The following is a 22,554-nucleotide window of genomic DNA, read 5'->3' on the forward strand; positions in this document are numbered from 1 at the left end:
TGCAGGGATAGAAAGAAGCGTGAGAGGTGCTGCAATATACATGCAACTTACAAAAGCAGACACACAGCAAACTTAACCCGAAATAGTAATAATAATATTCTGAAATCTTACTTTTGTGGACAGGCGCCAGGACAACTCGCACACACACAAACACAAACACAAGCACACCTCGATGAAGAGGAGTTATTGAAGAAAGAAGGGAGAGGAGTTGAGGCTACGGTCTCTCAGTACCTTGTACAATTGACTGCCCGAATGTGCCACCAATAGGCCTTATTCAGATGACGCCACCGGTCACGTGATTGTGGCAGCTCCGCCATATTGAGTGGCAAGAAAGTATTACCGCGTCCATAACAACTGATAGTCTATCTTCAACGACACCGTTATTTCCAAGCAAGCATTTTTTTTTCTGCAAATGGGTAAGAGTTGTTGTGCCCCAGGATGTACTCAGCGATATACTAAAGGCTCTGGAGTGCAGTTTTACCGCTTTCCCACCGAAGTAGACCGACAAAATATTTGGATATCGGTTCTGAGAAGAGAAAAATGGCGACCTGGCGAACATGACTGGTTGTGTCGCCTTCATTTTGTCTCCAGTATGTAACTAATTTCTGATACGTTATTTCAGTAGTTGGTATTAAATAGCTTGTGGTTACAAAGTATTGTCTGATTTGTATCATTAAAATGCATTATATCCCTTGTTTTATTGGCAGAACGAGATAGGCGAGATCGCCTTTCTAACAGCTGTCTAACGCGCACAGTTCTGAGTTGTTTCCTCGAAACTTGTCCTATTGCTATGACATCGCAGATTAAATTAAATCGTTTTTTAAATAGCATTTTAGAAATTTTAAATAAAAAATCAGTGTAACATTTTCACTACAGAAAGTCACATCGATATGTATAATACATAAAAAAACTAGCACTTGGAAATATCCACAGCAGTGTGGCATTACACCGGATGTTTGTCATGGAAAAAATATAATGTATCTCTAAGCAAACTGACGAACGAAGATTTTCTACAAACTTAACATTTAGACAAGAGCTTCACTTGAAATTAACTTGTGGCAGCAGTCAGGTTAAAAAGTGAAGCTGGTTTCTGAACAAAACAAGCAACAACGATAATACAATAATAGTGAAATGAAAGAAAACAGGCTTAACCTTTGCCCTCTCGATAATACAGTTCTTGTCAGCTTTCGTCAAGGTTATGTCACTCACAAACCCGGCGACATAATATGAGTAAGCGTTCATACTGTTGAAGGCTTTCAGGCTGGCTTGAGTGTAAGGACTCGGCGTTTCAACGAGATAAACATAAATGTCAGGGAAAACGATTTGAGGTCAAAATTTCCTTTCTCTTGTCCATTTATCCTTTGAAATAATATAAAAAATCTTCACTAAGACCACAGCTTCAGTTTTTTGCAGTACCTCTTCTTAGAAATATCATCTAATCCATGGAAATCGTCCAGAAGTTCGCGTGACACGTGCGTGGTAGCCATGATTTTTGGTCACTCAATGTGGCGGAGCCTTACCTTCCACTGTGACGTCACTCGCAGCTGTGACTTTAGGGGGGGGGGAAGAATTGTCTCGCTCACCAGAAAGTCGTCCGTGAAGTCAAAACGTCCTGAAATGTGTGAGTGCTTGTCACGTCCGTCGCCAGCACCCAGCTTTGCCATGCACCCTCTCGCGAACAGCCTTGAATGCCAGTCAAAGTCTGGAAGGCACCAAGATCGTCTGTCGTGGGTTTAGATCCTGGTGTTGTTGGTCACCGACCCGTGCCTCACTTGTTGGCAGCACTGCTCACCCACACACGCACCACACGCTCGCTTGCCCAAGCACTGGGAAGGATGAATTGTCTCATTGTTGGCACTGGTCAGACACCCGCTTCTTGCTCGCTTCTCAAGCTTACTTCTCGTTCTCTTCTCACTCCCTGGCCTTCTTTCGCCCCGCTTTTTTTCATCCCATTTTCTTTCGCCTCCGCTTTCCCTCTCGCTTTCCTCTCTCCCGCTTTTCTCCTCACAAAACGTACCTCCCGTTCGTTTTATATCTCCGGGCCGTCTCCTTGGGTGCAGTCTGCCTCAAGCTCACCCCGCCCCACTTGCGCACAGTTACCATGACGACCTGTGTGCTCTCAAAAAAGGCCAGCGTCTGAGCTCGCGAAATAATGTTGCTGAGGAAGAATGGGGGCGGGCTTCAGAGCTCGCAAAAGAAATGTGTGTAAACGTGTCTGTCGTAAAGAAAAAAGCTTCCCATAAGAGAGGGGATCTATTCTTTGCCCTTCTCAACGCATCACATTTAAGATCCCATTTGACATGGGGATGGGGCTAATCTGAACATGTATTTAAGGAAATAACTATCTGAGGACCTGGATCTGTGGATGCATTCATCAGACCGGATTCTGAAATCCGTAACAATATATTAGATATACTGTCGGACACTACTATTCGTGGGTTCGCTATTCACGGACCCCGCCTGTTCGCAATTTATAAAATGTGACGTGCTTCAATATTCGTGGCCCCGTGCTTTGTGTATTTGCGTCTTTTTTTGCATTTTGGTAGTTTTTTGTGGGAGTATGTGGTTCGTGGTTTTCTTGGGTGTATTTGTGGGTTTTTTTTCACGTATTTGCAGGCATATTTGCGTTTTTTCTTTTCTTGTGTTTTTGCACGGTTTTTATGGATGTATTTGTTGTTTTTTCAAGGTTTTTCACGAAATTTTTGATTTCCCCTCATGAAATCTTCAAGCTGTCAAGTGGTCCATTGAGAAAACTCCCTGTTGCAATGCAGCAGATGTTGCAGAGGATGTCAAAGTTCGCTCAAGAACTGTTGTTCGGTACCTTCATCAACTGGGCTACCATGGGAGAGCAGCTGGGAGAAAACCTCTTCTTTGACCAGCCAACATTGAAAGGAGAAAGAAGTGGGCTGATGAGATGGTCAACTGACCCTTGGAGTTTTGTCAAACTGTAAGTTTTTTCAGATGTGTCCGAATTTGCTCAATTTTCTGACAGTGGACGCGTATGGGTCTGGAGACTTCCCAGTCAAGAGTTCTCTTTGAACTGATTGCAGCCAACTGTCAAACACGGTGGTTTTTCAGTGATTGTGTGGGAATCGATGTTTCGTGTGCTGGCAATATCAACTCTACAATATACATTTCTGTCCTTGAGGATGGACGTCTCCCTGTCTTCTCCACTGGTCAGATGGTCACAAAGAACACTCTCTTTTTTCATGGAAGATGGAGCTCCATGGCACACTGCAAAAAAGACCAAAGAATGGCAGGACAGAAATGGGATCAAGTGACTTCCATGACAAGTCAGTCTCCTGACATGAATCCCATTGAACACCTCTGGGACATATTGGATTGAGCTGTGCGGAAAATGTCCAGGCAACCAACATCACAGGTAGAATTGCTAACCCCTTTGCATGAAGCCTGGGCAGAAATCCCACAAGATAAAATTTCAGAACTCATTAGTTCTATGCCTGAAAGAGTAAAGGTGTTGAAATCTACAAATGCCAAGTCTACCAAATACCAGTGTTTGTATTAAAATGGATCAAATATACTTCAAATGTTCACTAAATAAATTCTTTCAAAAACATGGTGTTATGTCCATTTACTTCCGTAATGTCTCTGTGTGTGTGTGTGTGTGTGTGTGTGTGTGTGTATGTATGTATATATATATATATATATATATATACACACACACACACACACACACACTAATAAAAGGCAGTGTTTTGTGTGTGTGTGTGTGTCCTCCATAACTCCAAAACTATAAAAACCTAGCAGCCTGAATCTTTACATGCATACTAAGAAAACTCCAAGGAAGTGCAAGAGTGAAAATTGGATGTTTGGGTTAATTAAAACAACCCTTTTGAAGAAATTTAACAGCCTTATTTAATTATATCCTTCATCAGACGATCCTCGGCCACCTCGCTGTCTGGGGTCGAAAGGTGTTTCAGGGGTAACCTTGCTGCGGTCTGAAGCCGCCATGTTTTTGGACTGCTCAACCATGCCTTGACTTGGAACAGGCTGCAATAATTTATTTACAATAAAGTTGTTGTTTTCACTTTCTTCACTCATTATTGAATGCCCGTTCACAGCTACGAATCGCTGGGTACATTGCATTGTCATGCTTATAAACATCCGGAGACGTCAGCGTTCGTGGCTTGACATTTTTGCATCTCCAGCAGGTGTATGTTTAATATGTTTCTAATCACGTGCCAAACTCACCGATAGTTATTAACGATAAAGTTGTTGTTTTCACTTTCTTCACTCGTGTGCGTGTTTGTGTGGGCGTGTGTTTTGGTTGTTGGTGGTTATCTCCATATGCGGGTTTCAGAAGGTGCAATGGATCCCTCCCAGGTCTCAAAGTATCCATCGCCGTGTGTGTGTGTGTGTGTGTGTGTGTGTGTGTGTGTGTGTGTGTGTGTGTGTGTGTGTCTGTGTGTTTGTGTGTGTGTGTGTGTGTGTGTGTGTGTGTGTGTATGTGTGTGTGTGTGTGTGTGTGTGTCATTGATTGGTATCTACATATGTGGGTTTCAGAATGTGGAGTGGAGTCCTCCCAGGGCGGCCTCAAAGTATCCACCTTCATTTTGGTAAGGGCACACGATTCACAGACCAAGATGTGAAGTTTTCTGTCTTCAAAGTTTTGTGCCAAGGGCTCTCTTCAGGATCGTTACTGAGCCCAGGACGGCTTCCAACTCTAGTTCGTTTGCAGTGATATTCCCAGGGATGTTTTTTTTAATATCTCTGTGGGTCCTTCTTCATCATTCCCATGAGGTTCTTTGTCATCACTGGTACAACTTTGGCATTCTTCAGCTTCCAGGATCTTTTCACTTCATGACTGAGGTCTTGGTATTTGATCATTTTCTTGATTTCTGCACCGTTAGTCCAAAATCACCGATCAAATAGATTAAAGAGGGAACTTTATGTATTCCCGGGTATTAACACCTCGATTAGCAATGCCTTCTTCTCTTTTTTTTTGCACCGAATTATGATATCTGGTCGCAATGCTTTGTTTTCGATGTTCACGCCTGATGGGATCATTAGGTTTTACGTGAGAGGTACTTCAATGTTTTCAGTGATTGCTTTTGGTTCATTTTCCCACAAATTTTCTGGAACTGGAATATCAATGTTTTTGCAGAAATGCCAGCGGATTACTTTTCAAACTCTGTTGTGTTGTGTGTGCAGCTGTTCTGACACGTTTTTTTTTTTTCATGTTTGTTCATTTAGCATCACATATTCTTTTTGCTCACCCCACCTCCACCCATCCCCTGTATTTTTTTCCTCCTCTCCACCACCATTTCCTCTCACTCTGTGCCCTCCTCACTCCCCCCCCCCTTCTCATAAAATGCAGCACTCTACTCCCACACCTCTGTCGCTCTCTCGCTGTCTCTGCCTATGTGTCTGTGTCTGTCTGTCTGTCTGTCTGTCTGTCTGTCTGTCTGTCTGTCTGTCTGTCTGTCTGTCTGTCTGTCTGTCTGTCTCTCTCTCTCTCTCTCTCTCTCTCTCTCTCTCTCTCTCTCTCTCTCTCTCTCTCTCTCTCTCTCTCTCTCTCTCTCTCTCTCTCTCTCTCTCTCTCTCTCTCTCTCTCTCTCTCTCTTGCAGTGTCCCCCTTACGAGTACACTGGTGCTCATTTTGCCGACCTCGGAAGGATGACAGGCTGAGGCAACCTCCTGGTGTATTTTAATTCAACGACCAACGTGGCTTGAACTCAGGACCCTAGGATCCCAAGCTGCCACCCTAACCACTAAGCCAACACCAGGCTTGTCTATCAGTCTAGTAATGTACCAAGCTTGGTGTTGGCTTAATGGTTAAGGTGGCTGGCTTGAGATCTTAGGGTCTTGAGTTTGAGCCCCTGTCCTGACGATGAATTAACACCAGGTGGATTGACTCGGCATGTCATCCTTCTGAGGTCGGAAAAATGAGTACCAGTGTACTGGTAACAAGGTATATTGCATCAGCAGCACAGCTGTGCTTCCAGAAAATGATGCAGCCATGTAGCCACAAGCTGCATTTGAATAAACAATTGGTAATGTACCAATTAAAGGCCCTGTCACACCTTGACGATTTAGCCAGCGTATGCCTGACGTATGAAAAATTTGGCTAAAACGCTGGCACACGTCGAATACATTATGGGTAAGTTTGTATACGTTAAGAGCACGCTGGCATACGTCGTAGTACGCTGGCATACGTCGTAGTACGCTGGCATACGTCGTAGTACGCCGTTAGAGCTGTTAGACAAATTTTCCATGCTTGAAATTTTTCGACGTATGCCAGCGTATGACTCACACGTTCCGCATAACGCTGGCCATAAGTTCTCGGCACGCTCCGCGATAGTTGTCACACGTCGGACACACGTTACTGGTAAGTTACTCATAAGTCGAAACACGTTGAGGTAATGTTTAGCGTACCCGAAACTTATTTCTAACCTATGAGTAACGTGTTGCAGGCACGTTACGCGATCGTTGACACACGCCCACACACGTTACTTGTAAGTTACTCATAAGTCGAAACACGTCAAGGTAATGGTTAGCGTCAGTGTTCCAGACTCCGTTTTTTTTTGTTTTTTATTTTTGTTCGGTATGACTGTGATGTTGACACTTCGATTTCTAGTGCAGTTATAATATAATATGATTAATAGGCTGCCGCTCAACGATTTAAATCATAACCGCACTAGAAATCGAAGTGTCAACATCACCGTCATACCGAAGAAAAAAAAAAAACTAGGGAGTCTGGAACACTGACGCTAACCATGACCTCGACGTGTTTCGACTTATGAGTAACGTGGGTCGATGTGTGTCAACGATCGCGTAACGTGCCGACAACTTATGGCCAGCATATGCGGAACATGTGTCATACGCCGAGTACGTCGAGAAATTTTCAACATGCTGAAAATTTTTTGACGTACTCAGCGTATGATGACGTATGCCGGCGTACTACGACGTATGCCAGCATGCTCTTAATGTATACAAAACTTACCCATAATGTATTTGACGTGTGTCAGCTTGGTTCGGCAAATTTTTCAAATGTCAAGGTGTGACAGCGGCTTCACACTTCGATGTCTAGTGCAGTTATGATTTGAATCGTCGAGCCGCAGCCTATGAATAGCCTACGCCACGTGATCGTCGGCGATACGCTGCCGCGCTATGCATAAGTTAGACTATCGTTAGGCATAGGTTGTGAACGCCGACAACACGCTCAGCATTCGTTGGTATAAGTTATCTATATGTGATTGAAACGTTCTGTGTACTTTACTAATACATTATGCATACGTCCAACACGTTATTATACGCCCAAACCTTTTTTTAAAAAACATCAGTAGTTCAGCGTACGCCGGCATTTTACAAACATTTTGAGACCTTGCCATACGCTGGCTAAAACATCAAGGTGTGACAGCTCCTTAACATAGGTTATGATGTGTTTTCATCTCAGCTTATTAGATTTGCTCGAATTTGTTCTTTAAAGGAGGATTTTGTGGTTCGTGCTCCGAAGATCTATACCATTATGTTAGAGAGGGTATGTTTTGCTAATAGTTTGATTCGGTCATGTGGGAATGTTTTTAGACATCATTGTAATCTCTTGTTTAAGTTTGGTTGGCTTTCATATGAACAGATTGCCATTGCATTGACAGTTGTGTGAAAGAATTTAATTAATTAAATGCAAATATATACTTTTTTTGTGTTTTTATATTTTATTTTTAATAATTAATTGATTCGTTAATCAACCGCAAGTACGTTATGAGTGTTTTGCGGAATGGGAACTTCACTATAAATAGAGAGCCTGTGTATTGTTTTGTGCGATGGTGGACTCCTGTGTACATTCTGTGGTGGGAAGGTAAAATAAATAAAAAGGTATTTATGGATAATGAATTCGTGTGGTGGTTGTTCTATCCAAATGCGGGTTTCAGAAATTGGAACAGAGCCCTCACAGGACTCAATGTATCCGTATATGTGTTTGTGGGGGCAGAGGGTTAGGGGGGGTGGGTTCTTCTTTTCCTCCATCTCTCCTTGCTTTTTCTTTGTCTATGGAGGGGTGAATCTTGCATGTATGTAGTTTTTGCAAGGTTCACCTGGCTGTACCTGAACATGGGTTTCAGGGTAGAGGAGTTGCATCCGCATCCTATCCAGGTTGCTTCCTGATGACTACATATTTGTCTATTTGGGTTCCTCCTGATAGTCAAATGCTGTTTCTGGTCGGTTATTTGATTACAAAGCTTAAATTTATTATGTCTGTATGTAGGATATCTATGTATGTCTGTATGTCACAGGATATCCCTGTGTGTCCTAAGAGTCGACCAGGGATGCGTCAGGAAGGGCATCCGGCGTAAAAAAACCTTTGACAAATCATTATGCGGACAACAAAACGAATTTCCATACCGGATCGGTCAAGGCCCGGGTTACCAACGACCGCCACCGGTACCGGTGGTCAGCAGGGTACCAGTGGAAATTGTGCTACGGCTGGGCGAAGGAGGAGAAGGAGACGGGGAAGGCGAGTCCGGAGGCAGTGGGAGAGGGGGAAGGGTAGAAGTGTGGAGGTGAGAGTTGGAACTCTGAATGTTGGGATGATGACTGGCAAAGGGCGAGAGTTGGTTGATATTGTTGCGGATTCGCGCCCGCCGGCGTGCGAGCGGCCACGTAACTCGAATCGCGGCACGTTGCCCACCGGACGGACAATCCCGTCGTGACCCTCTCGGATTAACGCCGGGAACTAGTCACGGGTGGACCTTTCGGCCTCACCACGATCGTGCCAACCGGCCCCCCTCGTGGGATAGGGTTGCTCGCCAAATTCGACCTACCTAAGTACCCACACGGAGGGTAGACCGGGCGATCGCACCTCGCCGCAGGTCGACTTCGGACACGGGCCACTTTAAGCGACCCGTTCCGTACTATCGGGATAACCGAGCGGTGTTATCGTCGGCCTCGACGGTTCAATTAATTATCGGGCGTTTTAGCCCACGACCAACCCTTTACGTGAAGTAAGATGGAGATTCAATAAAGGAAAAGACAAAGCGAAACGGGAAAACAGTTCAACATGAAGCACATTTATTTCGCGATGAACGGAAAGCACACATATACAATTACACCAAAAGCAAATGTAAAAGAAGAAACACAATAATACACAAAAAGCAAATGCAACAATGCAGATCTAACCGACTACGCGAGCACACGGCAACACTTATGCAGTTTTACTTCGCAGACTGCGCCGACAACACATATACCCAAAGCAAAAGAAAAGGACCACCCTCAAGGATGAGGCGGGCCTGGGGCCGAGAACGCGTCGGGCCTACCCGTCTGGTGATGAGCCGCGAAATGGCGCTGGCGCACCGACTCCACGGGCCTCGCTGGGACTGCCTGGTATGGGGTGGGGACGGGGCCCCCTTCTCGCACTATCTCAGCGCGGGGGGGAAACAGGAGGGGGTTGTTGATGCTCGGGGGAAGGAGGATATCTCCCTGTCTCGGGTCCCGCGACGAGCGTCTCCACCACGACATCGGTCGCGCCGCTGGTGTCTCCCTCCGCAGCTCCCCGACTCCGACACGAGCACCCCCTCAACCGCCTTCGCCGCCGCCACCTCTCCACAGCTCCGTCCAACCGCCCTCTCCGTCTCCTCTCTTGACTCGTCCCAACTCTTCACTGGCTCCGAACTCTTCACTCCCTCCCCTCCGAACTGAACTGTTTGGCGAGCGCGGCCCCTTATATGCCCCGTGGCCTCGCTCCTTCACCTTCGACCCTTTACCTCCGACCCTTCACCTCTAACTGGCTCCCCATTGGACCGAGGAAAAGTGGGCGTGAATGCTTTCTGATCCATGAATTTGCATATAGCGACCACACTCCAACGCCCCTAGAGGCGGGGCCAAATCGCCCCACGCTCGCCGATAGGACGGAACAGAAGTGGGCGTGAGTCGTTTTGGATCCGTTTCCTTCGGAAAGGCTGTGCCTCTGCACCCGCTGCTCGGTGCGCGCCCTGCACGAGTCCAGTATCGGCGCCCACAAGCGGCGTGGGAATGACGGTGATGCGATGGTTACGAGGGTGAGTTGTGACGGTAAAGGTCGTGGCTGTTGTTGTGAAGCGGCGTTGCGGTTGGTGGTTGTTGTGTGATGGCTGTTGAGACGTGGTTGGTGGTGGTAGTAATGGCGGCTGGTCCAAAATAAAGATAGTAAAAGAAAAACGGCTATCTAGAGGGGTCGCAGCCCGAATGAATGACATTTATTCCCTCGAAACAACGGGTTTGGGCCTAACTACACATATACTTACCGAGATATCTCACCTAAGGGACCTGAATGGTGGTTTGCGAATTTCGTCAACCACAACAATATGATGGAGAGAAGAAAGGTGGACATACTGTTTGTACAAGAGACCAAGTGGATGGGGAGTAAGGTGAGGAGGATTGGAGGTGGTTTCAAACTGTTCTACCATGGTGTGGATGGGAGGAGAAATGGTGTCGGGGTAATCCTGAAGGAAGATTATGTCAAGATTATTGGAGGTAAGGAGAGTGTCTGACCGAGTGATGAGTGTGAAGTTGGAAATTGAAGGGGTGATGATGAATGTCATCAGTGCATATGGCCCACATATGGGGTGTGAGATGGAGTATAAAGAAGATTTCTGGAGTGAGTTAGATGAAGTGGTGGAGAGTGTATCCAAGGATGAAAGAGTGATGATTGGAGCAGATTTCAATGGGCATGTTGGGGAAGGGAATAAAGAAGATGAGGAGGTGATGGGTAGGTACGGTCTCAACAAGAGAAATGTGGAAGGGCAAATGGTGGTAGAGTTTGCAAAAAGAATGGAAATGGCAGTGGTAAATACGTATTTCAAGAATAAGGAGGAACACAGGGTGACATACAAGAGTGGAGCAAAGTGCACACAGGTGGATTACATCTTAAGCAGGAGATGCAACCTGAAAGAGATTAGAGACTGTAAGGTGGTGGCAGAGTAGAGTGTTGCTCGACAGCATTGATTGGTGGTCTGTAGGATGATTTTAGAGGTGAGGTTGAGGAAGAGAGTGAGGGCTGAACCAAGGACCAGATGGTGGAAGCTGAAGGAGGAAAACTGTTGCGCGGAATTTCGGGAGGAAGTGAGACAGGCGTTGGATGGTGGTAAAGATGGGTGGGATGATTGGACAACTACAGCAGAAGTTGAGGGAGATAGCTAGGAAGGTACTTGGTGTGACATCTGGACAGAGGAAGGAAGATAAGGAGACTTGGTGGTGGAACGAGGAAGTACAGGAAAGTATAAGGAAGAAGGGGTTGGCAAAAAGGAAGTGGGATAGTCAGAGAGATGAAGAAAGTAGGCAGGAGTACAAAGAGTGGCGGCGAAAGGCAAAAAGAGAGGTGGCAAAGGCCAAGGAAAAGGCATATGACGAGCTGTATGAGAAGTTGGATACAAAAAAGGGGAAAAGGATTTATACCGATTGGCAAGACAGAGGGACCGAGCTGGGAAGGATGTGCTGCAGGTTCGGGTGATAAAGGACGCAAATGGGAATGTGCTGACAAGCGAGGAGAGTGTGTTGAGAAGGTGGATGGAGTACTTTGAGGAGCTGATGAATGAAGAAAATGAGAGAGAGAGAGAGAGAGAGAGAGAGAGAGAGAGAGAGAGAGAGAGAGAGAGAGAGAGAGAGAGAGAGAGAGAGAGAGAGAGAGAGAGAGAGAGAGAGAGAGAGAGAGAGAGAGAGAGAGAGAGAGTTGGAAGAGGTGGAGATAGTGAATCTGGAAGTGGGGTGGATCAGTTAGGATGAAGTGAGGACTGCTATGAAGAAGATAAAAAGTGGAAAGGCGGTTGGCCCAGATGGTATACCAGTGGAGGCATGGTAGTGCTTAGGAAAGATGGCAGTGGGGTTGTTAACCAGATTGTTTAATGAAGTCTTGGAAAGTGAGAGGATGCCGGAGGAGTGGAGATTAAGTGTACTGGTTCCGATTTTCAAGAATAAGGGTGATGTGCAGAGTTGTGGAAATTACAGAGGGATAAAGTTGTGAAGCCACACCATGAAGTTGTGGGAAAGAGTAGTGGAAGCTTGGTTGAGAGGAGAGTTGACGATCTGTGAGCAGCAATATGGGTTTATGCCAGGAAAGAGCACCACTGATGCGATGTTTGCTTTGAGAATGTTGATGGAGAAGTATAGGGAAGGCCAGAAGGAGTTACATTGTGTGTTTGTGGATTGAGAAAAAGCTTATGATAGGGTGCCAAGAGAGGAGTTGTGGCATTGTATGAGGAAGTCAGGAGTGGTGGAGAAGTATGTGAGGATCGTGCAGGATATGTATGAGGACAGTGTGACAGCGGTGAGGTGTGCGGTAGGAATGACGGACCGGTTTAAGGTAAAAGTGGGATTGCACCAAGGATCGACTCTGAGCCCTTTCCTGTTTGCAATGGTGATGGACAGGTTGACAGACGAGATCAGACTGGAGTCCCCATGGACTATGATGTTCGCGGATGACATCATGATCTGTAGGGAGAGTGGGGAGCAGGCTGAGGCGAGCCTCGAGAGGTGGAGGTACGCACTGGAGAGAAGGGGAATCATAGTCAGTCAGAGTAAGACGGAGTACATGTGCGTAAATGAGAGGGAGGGTGGTGGTATGGTGTGGTTGCAAGGAGTTGAGGTGGGGAAGGTGGATGGGTTTAAATACTTGGGATCAACTGTCCAAAGTAACGGAGAGTGTGGGAGAGAAGTGATAAAGAGAGTGCAGGCAGGATGGAGTGGTTGGAGAAGAGTTGCAGGAGTGATTTGTGACAGAAGGGTAGCTGCAAGAGTGAAGGGGAAAGTATATAAGACGGTAGTAAGACCAGCTATGCTGTATGGTTTGGAGGCGGTGGTGCTAACAAAAAGACAGGAAGCGGAGCTGGAGGTGGCAGAGTTGAAGATGCTGCAATTCTCGTTGGGAGTGACAAGGATGGATAGGATAAGGAATGAGTATATTAGAGGGACAGCGCAGGTAGGACGGTTTGGAGACAAAGTGAGAGAGGCGAGATTGAGATGCTTTGGACATGTGCACAGGAGGGAAGCGGAGTATATCGGGAGAAGGATGTTGAAGATGGAGCCGCCAGGCAGGAGGAGAAGAGGAAGGCCAAAGAAGAGATTCATGGATGCGGTGAAGGCGGACAATGCGGGTGGTTTTTAGTGTCAATGGAAGATGTGGAGGACAGAGCGAAATGGAGACGGTTGATCCGCTGTGGCGACCCCTTACGGGAGCTCGCCGAAAGAAGAAGAAGTAGGATGCCCCGAGTTGTTGCTTGCAGTGTGCAAGCATGCCCCACCCGTATGTATATATATATATATATATATATATATATATATATATATATATATATATATATATATATATATATATATATCTGCAGCCCGGAAACATTTGACGTCATCCTCAAGATCCCGCGTCCTGAGAAACGGAGATGTTGAAAGCGCGGAGGGTAGTGTGATTACTATAAATGCATGAATTACCAAAACGTATCAAAATATTGTAACCAGCACAGCTGGAGTGCCTCTGGGAAATTCAGTGCGAAACTTCGTGTGGATTGCAATTAAACGCTGTACGTACAAATCTCACGTACACGCTTTCTACACAGTCAGGTGTAATGGATACTATGTTATTACTAAGACGTGTTGAAACTCAAGAGAACCCCTCAAGATACGCCAACAGCAGGATGGTGCAGAGGTGTAGTAGAATTTCCTGGGTTCGATTATCGACTCGACAATAAACTGGCGAATTGGAGTTTCGCAGGCAGGGTGTTGCAAGCCATCCCTCACATGGACGTTATTACTCGAGTGAACCGTCCGCTCGGATTCGCTGGTGGATGTTAAATATCCGACCGTGTCTTTTGACAGAGTAGGCTGTTCGGTGCCGGTACCCCGAACCAATTAGAAATTTCTTGTGTGGCAAGTGGGTACTGCGTCGGCAGCAAAGCAGCAGTTCAGTAATGATACAATCATGGGGCGATTTTACATCGAGTACCCACATCTAGCCATTCTTTGTCACTCCATTGTCGCTACAATAAATTAAATTAATTAACTTTCCTTCTTCTGTCTGTTGTTCTGATGTTATAATGATCTGATGGAGTTCTGAAAGTGGGAGGTTTTGTCTCAACGTTCAACAGATGCAAGTGGAAGTTGATATGATGTTGAAGCCAAGAAAGGATAAACAAGAAGATGACGTCGTGCATAGCATGACACTTGCAAAATCCATAAAAACAAATTTGACCTCAAAAATAATTGGTGCTTGAATTCAATGACCAAATATGCAAATCCTCTTCAAATTTCAAGTTAATCGGATGAAAATTGACAATTTTATAAATTCGGCCTATGTTGACATTTTGGCCTATGTGGACCTCCAAAATGATTGGTTGGTTTAATTCAATGACCTGAAATATAAATCCTCTTCAAATTTCAAGTCAATCGGTTGAAAGTTGAGGATTTCAGAAATACCACCTTAGTCGTTGACCTTTGGCCTATATTGACCCTTTGGTCCAGGTTGACCTCAAAAATAATTGGCTGGTTGAATTCAGTGACCTGAAATATAAATCCTCTTCAAATTTCAAGTCAATCGGATGAAAATTGAGGATTTCAGAAATCCCACCTAAGTTGTTGACCTTTGGCCTATGTTGACCTTTTGACCTCAAAAACAACATGCTTATTCCTCATGAGACGCTTTACCATGTGGTGAAGTTTCATGAAGATCGGTTTAAAATTGTGACCTGAAGGCGATAAACGGACAGACAGAATAACAAAATCGACTCACCAATACACTTGAAAAATCTTCGATTTTGCAAGTAATAAATCTGTGAAATTATCTGGATTTGAATTCGAAAGTTGACGGGTTAACAGAAACACTGACTATACTAACAATACCTACTCTCCAGAAAAGCACATGAAGAAACAAATGAAACAGTGGAGTTGAACCATTTTACTCCCTAATCATCTTTTCCCACCATCAGTCACCAAACGTTTGCCTTCAAATTCACAACCGTCTCTGTCGCTCTTCGTTTTTCCACCAGTGACACCTTCTGATAACCCTGTCATAGACAACCACAGGTGAACAGCATGCTGTGGCTTTGTATATTTTATAAGAAGCACCGCTCATTCCGGTTTGAATCCGAACAGTCGCATCAAACTGATCGGAACAGGAAACCGCTTCAAGACCACCCTGCCGGATATGCGTCTGACAACTGCATCACCGTGCACATTGGAAGTCTTGAGGCGGCCCAGTGCTGCTGAGATAGGCATCAAGTGAGCGATCTAATTTAGGCCGAGCAACCTAAGTTACACGAAGCGATCTTCTAAGCGGTGTAGAGACCGCAACCAATGGTCCCTTTAATGGGGCTTTAGAAAAGCACCAAATAAAGCAGCCATCACAGACAGAATTCACCCGAGACCAAATCAGGTTTATTTATAAGGAAATACATAAATGGTCACGGGGAGGGAACAAATGGAAGCAATGCAGTCAATGGCAATAAACAATGAGCTCAATAATCAAAACCACTTACCCTTACCGAACCATACACGCCCATGAACCAACGGGATTCCTTACGTAGCTGATGCCTTAACTGGGCCCACAGACATTCCACGTAAGATAGTCACAGTTGGGGCGAGACAAGACAGAAAGAGATGGTCGGGCTAACCCGATGAGTCATGAAGAAGATAGCACAGTTCAGGGATCCTATGCAGGCAAACATCCTGGCATCGGGGCGATTAGAGGGGAGGGCATGACACTGGCTGAGTGGGTGCAGCGTCGGCCGGGTACGACATGGCTTCTGCTCCGCGAGCTCCTGACAAACAAAGCCTCCAGGTTTGTGTCCCAAAGATTCTCTGCCCCTGAACTTTCCTGGCCCCACCTTTTTTAGGTCTACCATGCACATCACTGATGACGCTTTATACCCCTCCCCTCACACTTACCATTTGCCCGAATCTCTGCTGGTGGGTGGGGCAAACACCTTCCCCAACCTTTCACCCAATCTTCCGAGGCATCCTGGCCTCAAAGTGACGATGAGGATAGTTTTGCTGCCGACACTTGTGCTCACAGTCTTGCGAGTTCTGTAATGACACATTGAAGACAGATTCCAAAGGGAAAAAAACATAAAATGTAAGGTCAAAACGGATAATAATTTTAGACACACACATATGAGGAGGGGTGGACATAAAAGTGATGCATATTTAATTACATCACGCTTATGCTAAACAATCACTTGAAAGTGATTCTCTCACCGCTCTCACCGCAGGCAGATCGGTGGTCTTTCTGTCTTCTACTGTCTCCTCTCCAGTCTCGCCCCCCCCCCCCCCGCTCTGTCTGTGATTTGTCTCCACTATATTTCCGCAGGACGCTCAAGGTCCGCCAACAACCCCCTTCTGGTAAAACTACCAAAATCACGAATCACTGCTCACCTTCACTCTTGCATTCCTCTTTTCTCCCACCTTTGGAATAAACTCCCTCACTCTGTTCAATCTCATTCTTCCCTCCAGGCCTTCAAAACAGCTGTTCACCACCACCTCTTATCGACCCCCATCCAAATCCTCGATCTTTTCTTCCCCCGTTAATCCACCCAAACCCACTTCCTTCAAATTCCCTGCTTTCCTTCCTGAAAGTCCCTGTAATGTCCATCTTGTATTCCCCATGTTCCCCATCCCTCTCCCTTCCACAGATATCCTAATGTTTCTGTTCCCCCACTGTTTTATCCTTCCCACTCCTGCCCCTCTTGTCTCATGCCCCCCCCCCTTGCTGTGTGTCGTGTGTTTGCTCTCATACGAGCCTCGACAAGGTATACAAAAAAAAAGGAAATAACTGAATTATATTAATCATATTTAACTCCTCAAAGTCATTTTCACAACACTACCCCCACCTTCCTCCTTCAGACTCTCCTGAATCTGCTCTTAGAAAGGGAGGTGGGGGGGGGCAATGCTGAGCATGACTGCACTTACCATACAGAACTACTCCCCAGCCTAGTCTGGAAACCTGCATGCAAAAATTCAACGAGAAAGTTCATCGAACACCATAGCTCACGCAGTCATGAAAAACAAGAACATGGGTGGGGTGAGCCTGGTGTTGGCTCAGTGGGTAGGGTGGCGGCTTGGTCTCCTAGGGTCCTGAGTTCAAGCCCTGTCGGCCATTGAATTAATACACCAGGGGGTTGACTCAGCCTGTCATCCTTCTGAGGTTGGCGAAATGAGTACCAGTTCCAGTGTGTGTGCTTGTAGAGGGGCACTGCATCAGCAACACAGTCGCACTTCAAGAAATGATAGCTGCCCCGGCAGCTAAGCTGCCATACGACCACCACCACCATGGGTGGGGTCTGTGAGTGGGAAATTTGATTGGTCGTGATGATGTAAAATGTTGCAATATTTTGTCCAAGTACTGTACTGCTAAACGAAAGGGTTTTGAAAGTGCCAAAAAGGTAAGTTGTGTTCTCCAGTGTTCAAGTATATAATCAAATTGAAATAAAATAAAGATTTTAAAGGTTGTAGAAAAAATAATTCCAGAAGTTTACTGCCGTTGATGCAACGTCTTCGACAACACCTTATCTTACAAGTTACGCTAGTTCTTCATGCCTGTTGTTCGTGTCCTTTATGACTTCCTTAAAACAGTAAGTTTCCGATTTGGAATGATTTTAATTTCTGTTTGACTGCCAGACAGGCAGACAGAGTAAAATAATTATTATCTCACTCCTCTCCGCCCATGCACAATTGGGACAATTAAGATTTTGTACAATTTGCCAAATTCAGAGCCAAAGTACTGTTAAACTACAGGTTCGTTTTGCAATTTGTGTTCAAAATATAAAATTCAATTGAAATTAAATTGTTCCTCAATCATAAAATGATGTTTGCGTAGACAGACAGACAGACAGACAGACAGGCTGAAAAGTGAACCAATTGCTTAACCCCACTTTTTGGTATGCGTGCGTGGGGTAATAAAAGGCCAAAAGGGATGATAATTTTGGAGACACACACAAGAGGAGAGGCGGAGGGGTGGATGGTGTCTAACTCTACATAAAAGCAATGCATATTTAATATCACAATTAATTACTTTCGCTTATGCTAAACATTCACTGAAAGGAAATAACTGTATTGTATTAAGCATCTTTAACCCCTAAAAGTCATTTCCACAACAATATTATGGCGTCACCTGCATGAGGTGTGTGTATATAAAAGGTGGAGTATTTTTGTTTGTTTGTTTACTTGTTTTATATTTCATCAATGCCTTAGATGCTTCCATTTCCCCTATTTTGGGGAAAACTGCGTGATATACAATTTTGCTGCTCCGGCGGCTTTATAGTACTGTGGGGATCACGTGTCACGTGATCACGCTCATTCGCATTGCCAGTTTGCTGCAGTGTTTATCAACCTATCAATAACGAATGTATATGAGATAAGCGAGACTGCGGTTGGCTGTGCCAAAGCAAGTCGAGTCAATATGTGACCCAAAATATGTTCCATCTGTGCCGCTGAGACACGGTTTCTTCCCCGTGTATTCTGAGCACGAGAGACATGCTCAAAGCAGGACAAAGATGGCTGAGATGAAATCCAATTAATGGGAACTGTGCAAGTTGAGCTTCTGACCCCAGGCATCAAGAACACCCAGGGAATGGGGACTTGACTTAATGAGTGGAGATTCTTTACATTTCTGAGCAGTCGATCTCGGGTCCACAAAAACGTAAGGTCTCCTGCGTTTCTGTTACTTCAGGGTGGTGGTGGTCCACCGTCTCTCCCTAAATTAGTATTCCTTTTTGTTGGCGTCCTCCCCTCCATGCCCATGTCCGACATCATCCCTCTCCAGTGGTTGATCTATACTCATGTTAATCATATGCGGAGATTGTAAACACATGTGAATTTATCTTTCCTGGCATTTCTGCTCTCTTATTACCTCTGCAACCGAAGGTGAAGGAGGTTATGTTTTCACCCCTCTCTGTCTGTCTGTCTGTCTGTCTGTCTGATTCTGTGCAGGATATCTCAAAAAGTTGTAGACGGATCCCTATGAAATTTTCTGGACAGGTTTGGTGTTTGACAAGGACAAACTGATTAGATTTTGGTGAAGTTCCGGATCCAGATCCGAGGACTAAAAATTTTAAAGCAATTATTCACCATTGAGAGATAGGGCCAAAAACGATACATAGCACAAATATCTCAAAAGGTTGTCGACAGATTCGGATGAAACTGGGTGGACATGTTGGATGTGTGACAAGGACGAATTGATTCAATTTTGGTGAAGATCCGAATCCGGATCTGGGTACGAGAATAATTTAATTGCGAAAGTGATTTTTCACCATTGAGAGATCGGGCCAAAAACGATATATAGAATGATATTTCAAAAATGTATTGGGTCCGATATGTTCTCGTGGATCAGGCATTACGTGGTGGTGGTATGCGCTGTACCGAGTGTCCTAGTTTTGTGCTTTTTCTTATTTCCCTTGTCTTTACTCGATTTCTTATATCTTCTTTCCATTGCTACTTGTATTTTTCTACCTTTCCATTGTCCAAGCTTTGACAGAAAAGATTTTATGTTTCTGCATCCTTTCATTCATGGTATCCTTTGGTTTTAAACCAGGCGTGTGTTTTTTTTTTAATTTCATTTTCATTTATTTACTTATGGGGAGGGAGGTAAACCTCCACATTTCTTTATAAAATTATTTCATATTCATTGCAGCCATACTGATAATCTTATTAAGCCAGAAACAGTGCTGTCCAGGTCGTGTTAATGAGCTTATGCAAATCTCTCTAACCAGTGGACACACTGCCCGTTCAGGGTGGTGGTCTGTTGTAATGCCCATGGGGGTTTCTCCTCTCCGGTGCATTTAATGGGAAGCATGAGTGCAATTTAAAACAAAATGAACACTCAGTGAACACACACAAAATAAACACACACATACACACACACCACAAAATGAAAACTCACTGAACAGACACAAAACTAGAAGGACACTCGGTAGAGTACATACCTCCTCTACGCAATGCCTGACCCATGAGAACATATCTGGCCCAATACATTTTTGAGATTTCGTGTTATATATCGTTTTTGAGCCCCATCTCTCAATGGTAAAGAATCACTGAAAAAATTCTAGTCGTTGGATCCGGATTCGGATCTTCACCAAAATCTAATCACTTCGTCCTTGTCACACACCGAACCTGTCCACAAAATTTCATCCAGATCTGTCCACAACTTGACATATCCTGTACACAAACAAACAAACAAACAAATAAGACGTCATGCAGAGCAAGATACTTGCAAAATCCATAAAACAAATTTGACCTCAAAAATAAATGGTGGTTGAATTCAATGACCAAATGTGCAATTTTTCTTCAAATTTCTAGTCAATCAGATGAAAAAATGACAAGTTTACAAATTCGGCCTATGTTGTCCTTTTGGCCTTTGTTGACCTCAAAAATAATTGGTGGTTTGATTCAGTGACCTGAAATGCAAATCCTCTTCAAATTTCAAGTCAATGGGATGAAAATTGAGGATTTTAGAAATACCTCCTTAGTTTTTGACCTTGGGACTATGTTGACCTTTTTGTGCTTGTTGACCTCAAAAATAATTGGTTAGTTGAATTCATTGACCTGAAATATAAATCCTCTTCAAATGTCAAGTGAATCAGATGAAAATTGACAATTTTAGAAATTTGGCCTAGATGTTGACCTATTGGTCAATGTGGACCTCCAACATAATTGGTGGTTAAATTCAGTGACCTCAAATATAAATCCTCTTCAAATTTCAAGTCATTTGAATGAAAATTGAGGAATTTAGAAATGCCACCTTAGTTATTGACCTTGGGACCATGTTGACCTTTTGGTCCATGGTGACCTCAAAAATAATTGGCTGATTTAATTCAGTGACCTTAAATATAAATCATCTTCAAATTTCAAATCAATGGGATGAAAATTGAGGATTTAAAAATCTCAACCACGTTGTTGACCTTTTGACCTTTTGACCTCAGAAACAATAGGCTTCTTCCTTATGGCAAACTCTACCATGTGGTGAAGTTTCATGAAGATCGATTTGAAAATGTGACCTGTAGGTGACAAATAGACAAACAGACAGATGAACAAAATCAACTGACCAAAATACTTGAAAAATCTTCGATTTTAAAAGTAACGAACAGAAAGAAAGGGGTGAAAACATAACCTCCTTCACCCTCAGTGGCGGAGGTAAATATCATGCTATATATCGTTTTTGAGCCATATCTCTCCATGGTGAAGAACCACTCAAAAAATTCTAGTAGTTGAATCTGGGTTCGGATCTTCACCAAGATCGAATAATTTCGTCGTGGTCACACACCCAACATGTCCACCAAGTTTCGTCCGAATCCGTCCACAACTTTTTGAGATATTGTGCAATATATCGTTTTTGGCCTTATCTCTCAATGGTGAAGAATCACTTTTAAAATTGTAGTTGGCGGATCCGGATCCAGATCTTCACCAAAATCTAATCAGTTCGTCCTTGTCACACACCGAACATGTCGACAAAATTTCATCTGGATCCGTCGACAACTTTTTGAGATATCCTGCACACAAACAAACAAACAGACAGAAAGGGGTGAAAACATCACCTCCTTCACCTTCAGTGGCAGAGGTGATAAACACACACGCACCACAAAATGAACACTCACTGAACACTCACTGAACACTCACTGAACACTCACTGAACACACACAAAATAAACAAAATAAACTGACTCTGCCTTTCCACTGCCCACCTGCCTGCTTCTCGCCGCAGGCTCCACCGACCCGTCTGGCTCCGCCTACCCTCCTTCCTCATGCCAAATGGCCTCGCCCTTTCTCTGGATCGGTGCATGCGCTGCGCCGACATCGTTATCAAGCAGGAGACAAGGCGCCAACCCTCGAACTGGGTTCGCTCGGCGAAGCGTCCCCCAAAACGTACTGAGTAGCACGGTCGGTCAACCCTGCTATGTATTACAAGACCATTAGCCTCATCTCCTCTCCTTTCTTGAGATTATCTCCTCTTCATCAGGGTGTGTGTGTGTGTGTGTGTGTGTGTGTGTGTGTGTGTGTGTGTGTGTGTGTGTGTGTGTGTGTGTGTGTGTGTGTGTGTGTGTGTGTGTGTGTGCGCGCGCGCGCACGTGTCAGGGCACCTGTCCTCACTTCAGTTAAGAGTGTAGAAGAATTATAACGGGATAAGTCTGCTCTGTGTCTGCTTTTGTAAGTTGCTTGTTTTGTTGGCGCACCACACTTTTCTTTCTATCCATGCTTACACACAACAATAAATCCATTCATTGTGCCGCATATTTTTCCTCGCCTGCCTGTAATAAATCCTTATGCAGAAATGTTCCCAGCTCGTTTTTGTCTTTTCTTTCATTGATCCAGCATGGTCCGTATCCTTGCCTTGCCGGGACTTTATTCCCAACGATCCGTTCTTTTAGCCGGTAAGTTCCTTGGCAGTGTCTCTCAGTTGCATCTGATCAGGTAAGGTGACCTGGTTCGGACAAGGCGTACCGAGGGTGTGTCCCCCCGGTAATTAGATCACGTGATTATTTTTAGGTAACCGATTTAGACGGAGGACCCCAAGTCACATGGTTGAGTTATTGGCGTTGACGGTCAGTTAGCAACCCACGGCGTCACAGAGTTATTCTTGTGCGTGGCCTGC

General features: G+C 44.7%; 1 protein-coding gene across 3 annotated transcripts in view; it reads left to right on the top strand.

The window, feature by feature from the left end:
* Positions 1-22,224, top strand: part of LOC147011453 (uncharacterized) — an 86,900-nt gene extending 64,676 nt beyond the window's left edge. Inside the window, exons 3-4 of one of the 3 annotated variants that reach the window (XM_085857467.1) lie at positions 4,525-4,577; positions 21,667-22,224. In XM_085857467.1, the coding sequence (XP_085713593.1) occupies positions 4,525-4,577; positions 21,667-21,834 (221 nt within the window). In that variant the 3' untranslated portion in view covers positions 21,835-22,224. Of the gene's footprint in view, positions 1-2,686; positions 3,549-4,524; positions 4,578-21,666 lie in introns of those variants that run through there. The other 2 variants (XR_015051772.1, XR_015051773.1) reach the window with 2 other exon arrangements.
* The last annotated feature ends 330 nt before the right edge of the window (positions 22,225-22,554 follow it).

This window comes from Eptatretus burgeri, chromosome 15 (assembly GCF_056783735.1).
Source record: "Eptatretus burgeri isolate ZD-2024b chromosome 15, Ebu_testis_v1, whole genome shotgun sequence".
Taxonomy (NCBI): domain Eukaryota; kingdom Metazoa; phylum Chordata; class Myxini; order Myxiniformes; family Myxinidae; genus Eptatretus; species Eptatretus burgeri.